The sequence below is a fragment of the Salmo salar genome, chromosome ssa22, assembly GCF_905237065.1.
Source record: "Salmo salar chromosome ssa22, Ssal_v3.1, whole genome shotgun sequence".
In the NCBI taxonomy this organism is placed as follows: Eukaryota; Metazoa; Chordata; class Actinopteri; order Salmoniformes; family Salmonidae; genus Salmo; species Salmo salar.
In genome coordinates, this window is record NC_059463.1 from 6,923,690 (window position 1) to 6,937,500 (window position 13,811).

At 43.2% G+C, this 13,811-nt stretch overlaps 1 protein-coding gene across 5 annotated transcripts in view; it reads right to left on the reverse strand.

The window, feature by feature from the left end:
* The window catches only part of LOC106582687 (kinesin-like protein KIF21B), a 126,368-nt gene that overhangs the window by 36,482 nt on the left and 76,075 nt on the right, over positions 1–13,811 (reverse strand). For all 5 annotated transcript variants that reach the window (XM_045705847.1, XM_014165984.2, XM_014165985.2 and 2 more), the window contains exons 4-12: positions 11,430–11,579; positions 10,040–10,171; positions 7,565–7,786; positions 2,971–3,086; positions 2,696–2,891; positions 1,818–2,007; positions 1,417–1,480; positions 968–1,201; positions 335–570 (exon numbers count right to left, since the gene is read on the reverse strand). In XM_045705847.1, coding sequence (XP_045561803.1) covers positions 335–570; positions 968–1,201; positions 1,417–1,480; positions 1,818–2,007; positions 2,696–2,891; positions 2,971–3,086; positions 7,565–7,786; positions 10,040–10,171; positions 11,430–11,579 — 1,540 coding nt within the window. The remainder of the gene's footprint in view (positions 1–334; positions 571–967; positions 1,202–1,416; positions 1,481–1,817; positions 2,008–2,695; positions 2,892–2,970; positions 3,087–7,564; positions 7,787–10,039; positions 10,172–11,429; positions 11,580–13,811) is intronic.

Sequence of the window (13,811 nt, forward strand, 5' to 3'; positions counted from 1 at the left end):
CAGGGGGTTAGAGGGCAGAGGGCAAAGAGAGGTCAAGGGTCAAGAGGTGAACACTGTGGCTCTAAGACAGACATGTTATAGTAGAGTGTGGCAGTTGCAGATTTCTAAATCAACTCCTAGCCCTAATGCTAATTAGGTACTCCTTGTAGGTCTGAAAGGATTGGATAGGTTAGCAATATGGTGAAAGTACCATACAGCCAAACAGAGGACAAAAATTGTACTCCCACCATATTGCTGATGCGCATCAATCCTGTCAAAGCGACAGTACACAACGTCAATAGGTTGAATTGGAATGGAGACATTTCTGCCACTGCCATTGTCGTCATCCACTAACCTTTCTCATCAGAGTCCGAGTCGGAGTCCACCAGACTCTCATCACTGTCAAACTCCTCTTCATCCCTCCCCTCCTCCTCCTCCTCCTCGTCACACCCGCTCTCCTCCTCCTGCAGAGGTGACATCACATCCTCTGTGTAGTTGTCATCCGAGTCCATCTGGCCGTTTTCTCCATTATGTCCGTTCTCATGAGAATGAAGCTTCGCTCGTTTCTTCAACCCTTTCTCTTTCTCTGGGCTGCAAGTAGAACATATTGACCCAGGATCAGAGTAGGACACACACAATGTAGAGAGAGAAGGCACAGCTCATAACAGCTGTGACCCAATAAGCAGTTTATTATTTATTTACCATATTAATCTATTACTAATATTGATTACACGCCATGTGCCTTTGATTTGATTTGTCCAATTTGATTTGGGACTCTTCCAAAAATAATTGCCATTGTGTTTTGGGACTGTTGCCAAGTGAACATGGAGAGCTCAGTTATTAGCAGAGACCTCTCACTCTCCCTTTGTTAATCTCCCTCTATCCGTCCATCTCTCTCTCCCTCCCTCCCTCCAGTGGCTGTGAGAGCTGCTTGTCACTGTGCGATCATTACTCCACTACCATCCTTGCCCCATTCCTCTCCTCTTACCTCATCCTCCGCTGTCTCCTCTCCTTCTTCTTCAGCCTCTCGATGTCCGTCTTGGCTCGACGAATCACGTCCGTCATCTCCGCCTCCATGGAAAGGGAAGGGGAGGAGCCTAAGGGGTGTGGCCCTGGGGTGGAGCTATGAGAGGAGGTGGTGGTGAACGGGGAGCGGGAGGAGAGACGGGTTACACTGCGACGAAGGCACTCGTTCATCGACTCGCTCTCCAGGAGCTTAGATCTGGGGGGGGGGGTGTAGAGAGAACAAGAAGACAAACAGATGTCATTAGTCCAACTTAACTCTTACGGTATACAGGACATAATCTGAAAGTTCCTCAAACTACAACAAAAGAAAAAACTCCATGAACTGTACAGTAACGGCAAAACACAGTGAGCTGCAACTCCGTGAACTGCTTTCCCCCCCAACTCAGTCTGAAGCTCATTACAGACTCTTACCTGAGCTCCTCGATCTCTCTGATGTAGTTCTTTATCAGAGCACCAATCTCCTCATTGCTCTCACCTAGAGGTCAAAAGGTCAGAGTTCACAGTCAGGTCACCGTGAGGTCACATTGAGACTTCTTAACTACATGATATGGTCTGTGTCTGAAAGCCTTTTGAGCTGTCAAATACTAGTCTCCTCAATTTCTCTCAAAGCTCATTGGAGGAGAAGGTCTAAGTAATGGATGGACCTTGCATCCTATCCTCCAATGCGCCTTGAGAGGGACGTGTAGGAATTGATTAAACAAGGAAGGAGAGAAAAAGGATTGAATAGCTTATCAATGTTTTCAGACAGTCACAATCTTCAACAATCAGCCAATCCCATTGGAGAGTGTGTGCGTCGCCTCTCTCGATCTTACCCGACTTGGCCAGCAGCGTGCTGACCTCGTTGGCGAGGAGCGTGGTGACCCGTGTGTTGAGGTGGTCGATGGTCTCCTGCATGGCTTTGACTCGCATGCGTAGCGTGTCGTTCTCTCTCTGTAACATCGAGTTCTCCTGGAACAGATCACTGAAGCCCTCCGAGCCATCCTCACCTGTCACACGCTTACCCTGGGAAGGGGGACAACACACGTACAGGACTATTTTATCTCCTCCATTGAACGTTCAGAACAATGACATTTCATTCAATCAACAAAGAGAATATTGATTTTTATATCACTTGTCGGTAAAAACTCCCATTTTCCATTTTATTTCTTTACATACTGGTTAACACCTCAGCCAATCATAAACGAGACAACATTATTTCAGCCAATCACATGCTCCATTACTCTCCAACTCCGATCGAATCTTTCCTATAACTCAACAAGGTCATCCATTGGTTATGCTCCATTAACTCTCTCTTAATCACATTATTGCTCTAAACCATCCCTTGCTTCCTGTAATCTTCTAGGCCAAAGGTTAAAGTTGATTAACATGAGGGAAGGGATATTTTTCCATTCCTTCTTTCCATCCCTCCATCCTTCCCTACATCCCTTCCTCTCTCCATTGGTCCCTCCTCCCACTTCTCCATCCTCCAACCTCTCCGCCTTCCTATCTCTATCCATTTCCCTTCTTCTCTCCCTTTATCCATCGCTCCCTGACTCCATCCCTCCCATCTCTATCCATTTCCCTTCTTCTCTCCCTTTATCCATCGCTCCCTGACTCCATCCCTCCCTCATTCTCTCTACCCCACTTACCCCATCCATCCCTCCCTCCCCCAATCCTCTGTCCCTCCTGCTATCCCTCCATCTCTCCTCACCGCTTTATAGTCCATAAGTTCCATTTGTAGCCTGGCAATCTCAGCCCTCAGGGCAGACATCTGTTGGCTGGTCTTGTCTTGGTTCACCACCACCTTGTTCTTGATGTTCCTGGCTCTGTTGGCGTACTTCAGTGTGTTCAGGGTCTCCATGAAGTCCCGGTCCGACGGACTCACACACGCGATCATCAACGTACGACTGGAGAGGGGAAAGGAATCCGACATGTTATAGAGACTGACTAGTGTGTTATAGAGACTTGTGTGTGTATGCGTGTTACCTGTTTCCTCCCAGTGAGTCCTGTAGTAGGCGCGTAAGTTTAGAGTCTCTGTAGGGAACATGTCCTCCTTTCTTAGCCTGGTCCCCCAGAGCACTGATCACATTCCCCAAAGCCAGCTAGAACACATACTCATAACCATCATCATCATTATCACGTTTCTCAGCACCAATTAAAACACATACACAACATTATCACACACACACACACACACGGGGCCAGATGAATGAAGGGGCCCATGTGGGGACAGAGAGTCAAAACAAATATTATTAAAAAAACATATCCAGTCACAGGAGCCCACTCTCAATGTTCAAAATACACCAGAGAGCACAATTTAGGCACAGAGGATCAATAGTTTCAAAATAATTACTGGATTAAAGGGATACTTCAGGATTTTGACAATGGTGCTCTCAATGGTGTAGCTGTAGAACGTTTTGAGGATCTGAGGGCACATGGCAAATTTTCTCAGTGTCCTGAGGGGGAAATGCCCTCTTCACAGCTGTGTTGGTGTGTTCGGACCACGGTAGATCTTTAGTGATGTGGACACCAAGAAACCTGATCGTCGGTGATCAAGCCTACCACTGTAGTGTCGATGGCAAACTTAATGATGAGTGTTGAGGTCATGCACGGCCACGCAGTCGTGGGTAAACAGGGAGTACAGGAGGGGACTAAGCACGCACCCCCGCATGGGCCCCCGTGTTGAGGCTCAGCGTGGCGGATGTGTTGCTGTCCACCTACACCATCACCTGGCTACCTACACTACCCGTCAAGAAGTCCAGGGTCCAGTTGCAGGGGAAGGTGTTCAGTCCCAGGGTCCTTAGCTTAGTGATGAGCATGGAGGGCACTATGGTGTTGAATGCTAAGCTGTAGCCAAGGAACAGCATTCTGACGTAGGTGTTCCTATTGTCTGAGTGAGAAAGGGCAGCGTGGAGTACAATAGAGATTGCGTCATCTGTGGATCTGTTGGGGCGGTATACGAATTGGAGTGGGTGCAGGGTGTCTGGGATGATGGTGTTGATGTGAGCCATGACCAGCTTTTCTAAGCATTTCATCAAATAAAATGTTATTGGTCACATACACATGGTTAGCAGATGTTAATGTGAGTGTAGCGAAGGGCTTGTGCTTCTAGTTCCGACAGTGCAGTAATATCTAACAAGTAATGTAACAATTTCCCAACAACTACCTAATACACACACATCTAAAGGGGTGAATGAGAATATGAACGTATAAATATATGGATGAGCGATGGCCGAGCAGCATAGGAAAGGTGCAGTAGACGGTATAAAATACAGTATATACATGTGATATGAGTAATGTAAGATATGTAAACATTACTAAAGCGGCCATATTTAAAGTGGCATTGTTTAAAATGACTAATGATCCATTTATTTTGATTTATTTTATTTCACCTTTATTTAACCAGGTAGGCCAGTTGAGAACAAGTTCTCATTTACAACTGCGACCTGGCCAAGATAAAGCATAGCAGTGCGACAAAAACAACAACACAGAGTTACACATAAACAAAAGTACCGGCAATAACACAAAAGATAAGATAGAAAGAGCTATGTACAGTGTGTGCAAATGTAGAAGAGTAGGGAGGTAGACAATAAATAGGCCATAGAGGCGAAAATAATTACAATTTAGCATTAATACTGGAGTGATATACAGTTGAAATCCGAAGTTTACATACACTTAGGCTGGTGTCATTAAAACTCATTTTTCAACCACTCCACAAATTTCGTGTTAACAAACTATTGTTTTGGCAAGTCGGTTAGGACATCTACTTTGTGCATGACACAAGTAATTTTCCAACGATTGTTTACAGACAGATTATTTCACTTATAATTCACTGTATCACAATCCCAGTGGGACAGAAGTTTACATACACTAAGTTGACTGTGCCTTCAAAAAGCTTGGAAAATTCCAGAAAATTATGTCATGGCTTTAGAAGCTTCTGAAAGTCTAATTGAAATCATTTGAGTCAATTGGAGGTGTACCTGTGGATGTATTTCAAGGTCTACCTTCAAACTCAGTGCCTCTTTGCTTTACTTCATAGGAAAATCAAAAGAAATCAGCCAAGACCTCAGAAAAAAATTGTAGGCCTCCATAAGTCTGGTTCATCCTTGGGAGCAATTTCCAAAAGCCTGAAGGTACCGCGTTCATCTGTACAAACAATAGTATGCAAGTATAAACACCATGGGACCACGCAGCCATCATACCGCTCAGGAAGGAGACGGGTTCTGTCTCCTAGAGATGAACGTACTTTGGTGCGAAAAGTGCAAATCAATCCCAACAGCAAAGGACCTTGTGAAGATGCTGCAGGAAACAGGTACAAAAGCATCTATATCAACAGTAAAATATCGACATAGCCTGAAAGGTCGCTCAGCAAGGAAGAAGCCACTGCTCCAAAACCGCCATAAAAACTACGGTTTGCAACTGCACATGGGGACAAAGATCGTACTTTTTGGAGAAATGTCCTCTGGTCTGATGAAAAGAAAATAGAACTGTTTGGCCACAATGACCATTATGTTTGGAGGAAAAAGGGGGAGGCTTCCAAGCTGAAGAACACCATCCCAACCGTGAAGCACAGTGGTGACAGCATCATGTTGTGGGGGTGATTTGCTGCAGGAGGGACTGGTGCACTTCACAAAATAGATGGCATCATGAGAGAGGAAAATTATGTGGATATATTGAAGCAACATCTCAAGACATCAGTCAGGAAATTAAAGCTTGGTCGCAAACGGGTCTTCCAAATGGACAATGACCCCAATCATACTTCCAAAGTTGTAGCAATATGGCTTTAGGACAACGAAGTCAATGTATTGGAGTGGCCATCACAAAGCCCTGACCTCAAACCTATAGAAAATTTGTCGGCAGAACTGAAAAAGCGTGTGCGTGCAAGGAGGCCTACAAACCTGACTTAGTTACACCAGCTCTGTCAGTAGGAATGCGACAAAATACACCCAACCTATTGTGGGAAGCTTGTGGTAGGCTACCCAAAACGTTTGACCCAAGTTAAACAATTTAAAGGCAATGCTACCAAATACTAACTGAATGTATGTAAACTTCTGACCCACTGGGAATGTGATGAATTAAATAAAAGCTGAAATAAATCATTCGCTCTACTATTATTCTGACATTTCACATCCTTAAAATAAAGTGTTAATCCTAACTGACCTAAGACAGGGAATTTTTTACTTGAGTTAAATGGCGGGGCTTTACCTAGCAAAGACTTAAGGATGACCTGGAGCCAGTGGGTTTGGCGACGGATATGTAGTGAGGGCCAGCCAACGAGAGCATACAGGTCGCAGTGGTGGGTAGTATATGGGGCTTTGGTGACAAAACGGATGGCACTGTGATAGACTACATCCAGTTTGCTGAGTAGTGTTGGGGGCTATTTTGTAAATGACATCGCCGAAGTCAAGGATCGGTAGGATAGTCAGTTTTACGAGGGTATGTTGGCCGCATGAGTGAAGGAGGCTTTGTTGCGAAATAGGAAGCCGATTCTAGATTTAACTTTGGATTGGAGATGCTTAATGTGAGTCTGGAAGGAGAGTTTACAGTCTAACCAGACACCTAAGTATTTGTAGTTGTCCACATATTCTAAGTCAGAACCATCCAGGGTAGTGATGCTAGTCGGGCAGCGATCGGTTGAAGAGCATGCACTAGCATTTAAAAGCAGTTGGAGGCCACGGAAGGAGTGTTGAATGGCATTGAAGCTTGTTTGGAGGTTTGTTAGCACAGTGTCCAAAGAAGGGCCAGATGTATACAGAACGGTGTCTCCTGCGTAGAGGTGGATCAGAGAATCACCAGCAGCAAGAGCGACATCATTGATGTTATTAAAGTGTCCCGTGATTGTGTCTCAATACAGTATATACATGTGATTTGAGCAATGTAAGATATGTAAACATTATTAAAGTGGCATTAAAGAACGCAAATCAAGGCGACCATCTCTGTCGGCGCCATCTTAAATCATGGCTACAGATGTGAGTGCTATGGGGCAATAGTCATTTAGACAGGTCACTTTGGCAGTCTTGGGCACAGGGACTATTGTGGTCTGCTTGAAAAGTGTAGCTAATATAGACTGGGTCAGGGATAGGTTGACAATGTCAGTGAAGACACTTGACAGCTGGTCAGCACATGCTCTGAGTATGCGTCCTGGTAATCCATCAGGCCATGCCGCCTTGTGAATGTTAATCTGTTTAAAGGTCTAACTCACATCAGCTACGGAGAGCGTGATCACACAGTCGTCCGGAACAGCTGGTGCTCTCACGCATTGTTCAGTGTTGCTTGCCTTGAAGCGAGCATAGAAGGCATTTAGCTCGTCTGGTAGGCTCTAGTCACTAAGCAGCTCACGGCTGGGCTTCCCTTTGTAATCCGTGATAGTTTGCAAGCCCTACCACATCCGACGAGAGTCAGAGCCGGTATTGTAGGATTCGATCTTAGTCCTGTATTGACTCTTTGCCTGTTTGATGATTTGTCGGAGGGCGTAGTGGGATTTCTTATAAGCGTACGGGTTAGTGTTCCACTCCTTGGAAGTGGCAGCACGCGCACACGCACACACACACACACACACACACACAAACACACTCCTCACCAGTCCACAGTTGATGGATATGCCCTCCCGTGCCCGTTCTCCCGTTGCTCCGGTGCGTTTGAGTCTCTCTGATCCAGCTAGGTCCACAAAGTGAAACTTGGCCATCAGAGTCTCATACTCAGGCTTGGTAATAGACCCTCCATCTCCGCCAACACCATTCACCTCTCCGTTCACCTCCCCAATCACACCTTCATTTACACCTCCGTTCACCTCACCATTCTCCTGGAGAGAGAGAGACGGATAGAGAGACAACAATTAGTGAACAATTATCAGCAAACACTTCATTCAAACTTTTTAATTATTTGTATTACTGTCATTACTTTACTTGTCACTCGGTCTGATACGTTCATCTTTCTCCTCTTCACTCCTCTTTTACCCTCTTCTACCTTTATTTATTCTCTTCGCGTCTCTCCCTCAGTCAATACATCTACAGTGCCTATAGAAAGTCTACACTACCTTTAAAAATGTTCACCTTTTGTTGCCTTATAGCCTGGAATTAAAATTCATTAAAATAGTTTTTTTCACCCATTGATCTATACATCCTACGCCACAACTTCCAAGTGAAAAAAAGAGTGCAGGTTTTCTTTAGAAAATCAAAACAGAAATATCTTGGTTGGATAAGTGTCTACCTCCCTTGTAATAGTAATCCTAAACTAGCTCAAGTGTAACCAATCACCTTCAAAATCACACACCAAGTTAATTGGCCTCCACCTGTGTTAAATTGTAGTGATTCACATGATTTCTGGATAAATGTCAGCAGTTCCTGTAGGTTCCCTCTGCTGGGTAGTGAATTGCAAAGCAGAAACTCAACCTTGAGCACAAAGGAGCTTTCAAAGGAAATCCGGGACCAAGTTCTGGAAAGGCACAGATCAGGGGATGGGTATAAAAAGATTTCAAAAGGCCTTGAATGTCCCTTAGAGCATAGTCAAGACAATTGGTAAGAAGTGGAAAGTGTATGGCACCACCAATACCCTGCCTAGCTCAGGCAGTCGCTCCAAACTGGATGGCCGAGCAAGTAGGAGACTGATTAGAGAGGTTACCAAGAGTCCAATGGAAACTTTCAAAGAGCTCCAGGCTTTTAAGGCTGAGACTGGTCAAAGTGTGCATGTGACAATAATATCCCAAGCCGTCCACAAATGTTGCATGTATGGTAGCGTGGCAAGAAGGAAGACATTACTCAAGAAAGCCCACCTGGAATCGTATTTGAAGTATGCAAAAAAACACTTGATTCTGTAGCCATGTGGCAAAAAGTGTAGTGTTCTGACGAAACAGAAATGTAACTGTTTGACCTGAAAGTAAAGCGATACGTTTGGAGCAAACGCAGCACCCAAAGAACACTCATCCCTACTGTGAAGCATGGTGGTGGCAGCATCATGTTATGGGGATGTTTCTCATCATCAGGGAATTATCAGGATAGAAGGGGAAATGAATGGAACAATGTACAGAAAAGTCCTAGAGGAAAACCTGCTGCCCTCTGCAAGAAAGCTGAAACAGGGACAGAATTTCACCTTTCAGCATGACAACAACCCAATGCACACGGCCAAAGCTACAGTGGAGTGGCTAAGGAATAAAAAGGTAAAAGTGACCCGTTTCAGGAAACTAGCTGTATGTCGCAAGTCACGACTTCACAGGAGAGCCGTTTGAACGTAAAAAAAAACGTTTTTATCAAAATGCTTTTTTGCCAGAAATGCCTTCTCGAACATGTGAACTTTCATATGCCTTAATAACAAACTTCTATGCCATCTGTAAATACGAATAAAGTTGTTAAATTACGAGCATAGTTGGTTAAGCCAAACCTGCTAGCCATGATTGGCTGAGATAATGAGTGGGCTGGACATGCCGAGAGATGAGTTTCAGGTTGGTCTGCGGTGTAGCATCTTGTGTCTTTAAATGAGCTGCTCATTATGCGTACATAATCCTTTCTACTGCATTTTTTTTTGGAGAGATATAAAGTTAGCCATGGAGAACTGCAAATATGTTGCTGCTGCCCTGAATTTATCAGGCGCTATCGACAAAGTTCAGTGGGAAAAAGTTGTGATGGACTACTACTGGAGGACGTTTGTGCCATGCTGACTCTCTCGGACTCTGAAAAATGAATCAGACGATGAGGAAACCCCTGATTTAGGTAAAAACATTTTCATTGAAGACATTGTAGAGTCTTCTGATGACAGTGATGGGGAAGAAACGGCGATCAACGTGTATCAACTGTGTGTAACTTTAGTGATGTTTTCTCAGAATGACATTTCGCATTGCTATCACTGTTAGTATAGCATTTTTTTTCACAATAAAAAACAAATCATATGGTGTGTAGATACGTTAAAAAAATGTTTTATTTAAAATGCATGAAACTGAGGCACTGACAACAAAATGTGAAAAAAGTTCAAGGGGGTGTAGATTTTCTATAAGCACTGTATCTACCCTCTCTGATCCATAACACCCTCCCTCTCCCTCCTCTCTCCCTCCCTCCAACCCTACCTCAGTTTGTTGACAGACTCTCATCTGACAGAGGTTGATGGTGAAGATGGCGTGAGATCTGGAACTAGATGCGTTCATCTGGGTACTGGCCGTGGTACGAGACAACGCTCCCAGTTTCAGACACTGTAACAGCTGTAATACACAAACTGTTAGTACTGTATACACTTGGGCTGGGCAATACATCAAATTTGAATGGATGTTTTAGCGCAATATTCCAAATGCCTGTATCGCAATAACCTCGTTTTTATTAAATGTTTAGTTTTTTAACGAGCATTTATATCCGCTTGTTGTCATGCTATCTTTTTGATCTCCTTCTCTCCTTCTGCTGTGACTGTGTACCTTCCCGTTTACACACACACACACACACACACACACACACACACACACACACACACACACACACCAAGCCCCTCTCACACACCAAGCCGCTCCCCCTGCCACTCGCAATAACAAAGATGAGAGATCACTTTTTTCCTCTCTGACAAGCAGTTTCAACTCGCTATTTGCATTTGAAGTTTGGTCAAGAAATCGGTCATATGGACACCGAAACACATTGAGAAATGATTTTACTGTGGTAGAGAAGTTAACCTTTCTAATGAGACCCTTTTTATGTCTCAACTCCTCAAATTGTGAGCAGAGAAGACACTACTAAAAAAAGGAGTATGAATGAACATTGATTCTGGAACGTGTGCTCATTTTTGTTGCACGCGGCACTATGTACCGCTAGCAGCATTTAAGCCAAAGACTGTTATACTAGCCGACTAGTCTGTGTTTTATACAATGTACAATAAGCATAAAACACAATTATGTAAGGAATTGACAACTCGTTCTCATTCTGAGAAATAAGTTAGAAAAGAGCAAATAGATCCAAGCTAGCTAAACTTGAAATATAAGGATTAGCTGGCTACTCACTAGCACGTGGGCTTGTGCTTGAGAGATTGTTTGAGACCTGTGTTAATTTTATATAATGCCTGCTACAAGATTTTTGTAATTATTAGTGAATGTGCATTATGCATGTTTCTGGTTAAATTTGTAACAAAAAGGGCATTTTCATAGACAGACTTGAAAGCCAGATCAGTGATTATTGCAAAAAAATTAAAATAAAAATCAGGTAAAACAATTTTGATAAAATAATTAGTGGGTCTTATGGTTGTGGAAGGCTTATATTTAGCCTAGGTATAATTTCACAAGCCCTGAATTCATTAGGTAATTGCTGACTGTTTGAAATGCAGTATATTTCACCTTTAACTGTACAACATAGATTATTTTGAGAGAATAAAAAAAAAAATCAAGATAAACAGTATATCGTGAATCGCCCATATCGCGAATTTGTCCATATCAACCAGTCATAGCTCACACACACACACTGTTAGCACTGTACACACACACCCTCTTCCTCTGAGTTGACAAGACGTGAGGTGACTCCGGTGGTGTAGATGGAGCCGCTGCCATCCTCATGGATCTTAATATTAGACTTCCTGTTCTTACAGTCTGGGTCTCTGGCTCCGTCAAACAGATCTAGGATCTCCTCATTGTACAGCTGGAATACACACAAACATCCATTAAATACACACACACACACACACACACACACACACACACACACACACACACACACACACACACACACACACACACACACACACACACACACACACACACAGTGACCAATGAAAGGGCAAGGATCAAATGGTGTACTACATAACCTCTGACCTTTAGGAAGCAATAAGGTTAAAGGTTGTGAGAGGTCAAGAGTCACCTCAGAAGTTCCCACTTCACAGGACACACACACATTAACCCTGGCCAACGTCTTTTTATCATCAGTACTGATAACCCAATGACAAGACAAACAGCCTACAGCTGAACTAACGACAGGCACACTTAACAAGCACGGCTACCACAGCATTCTGCAGCGATACGGCATCCCATCTGGTTTGCGCTTAGTGGGACTATCATGTGTTTTTCAACAGGACAATGACCCAAAACACCTCCAGGCTGTGTAAGGGCTATTTGACCAAGAAGGAGAGTGATGGAGTGTCGAATCAGATGACATGGCCTCCACAATCACCCGACCTCAACCCAATTGATATGGTTTGGGATGAGTTGAACTGCAGAGTGAATAAAAAGCAGCCAACAAGTGCTCAGCATATGTGGGAACTCCTTCAAGAATGTTGGAAAGGCATTCCAGGTGACTACCTCATGAAGCTGGTTGAGAGAATGCCCTAGAGTGTGCAAAGCTGTCATCAAGCATAAAATATATTTTGATTTGTTTAACTTCTTGGTGACAGGGGGCAGTATTCGGAAATTCAGAAGAATAACGTGCCCATATTAAACTGCCTGCTACTCGGGCCCAGAAGGTAGGATTTGAATATTATTAGTAGATTTGGATAGAAAACACTCTGAAGTTTCTAAAACTATTTGAATGATGTCTGTGAGTATAACAGAACTCATATGGCAGGCAAAAACCTGAGAAAAATAAATCCAATCAGGAAGTGGTTTGTAGGTTTTCAATTGATTGCCTTTCCAAACTACAGTGTCTGTGGGGTCATTTTGCACTTCCTAAGGCTTCCACTAGATGTCAACAGTCTTTAGAACCTTGTTTCATGCTTCTACTGTTACTGGGGAGAGAATAAGAGTTGTCTCAAGCCTGGGACCAACGAGTTGTTTACTGTACGGGCACACAGGCGCACCGTTCCTCCTTTTTCCTCTGTAATGAACACGCTATTGTTCGGTTGGAATATTTTCGAAGATTTATGTTAAAAAGACCCTACGGATTGATTGTAAACATCGTTTGACATGTTTCTACGAACGGTAATGGAACTATTTGACTTTTCGTCTCGGGTTTTGCACTCGCGCATTATGCCTTTGGATTAGTGATCTGAACGCGCAAACAAAAACGGAGGTATTTTGACATAAATATGGAGTTTATCGAACAAAACAAAAATTTATTGTGGAAGTGGGAGACCTGGGAGTGCATTCTGACGAAGATCAGCAAAGGTAAGTGAAGATTTATAATACTAATTCTGAGTTTTGTTGACTCCAGAACTGTATAGCTTGCTTTGATGGCTGAGCTCTGTACTCAGAATACTGAACAATGTGCTTTCGCCGTAAAGCTATTTTGAAATCTGACACAGCGGTTGCATTAAGGAGAAGTGTATCTATAATTCTTTCAATAACTGTTGTAAATTTTATCAACGTTTATGATGAGTATTTTTGTAAATTGATGTGCTCATTCACCGGAAGTTTTGGAGGCAATACATTTTCTGAACATCACGCGCCAATGTAAAATGGGGTTTTTGGATATAAATATGAACTTTATCGAACAAAACATACATGTATCGTGTAACATTGAGTCCTGGGAGTGTCATCTGATGAAGATCAAAGGTTAGTGATTAATTTTAGCTGTATTTCTGGTTTTTGTGACGCCTCTCCTTGCTTGGAAAATGGCTGTGTGGTTTTTCTTGTTTAGGCGCTGTCCTAACATAATCTAATGTTATGCTTTCACCGTAAAGCCTTTTTGAAATCGGACAATGTGGTTGGATTAACGAGAAGTATATCTTTAAAATGGGATATATTAGTTGTATGTTAGAGAAATTTGAATTATGAGATTTTTGTTGTTTTGAATTTGCCGCCCTGCTATTTCACTGGCTGTTGAATAGTGTGTCCTGGGGTGGGACGCTTCACTATGATTCTACAATGTAGAAAATAAAGAAAAACCCTTGAATGAGTAGGTGTGTCCAAACTTTTGACTGGCATTGTTCATATACTGTAT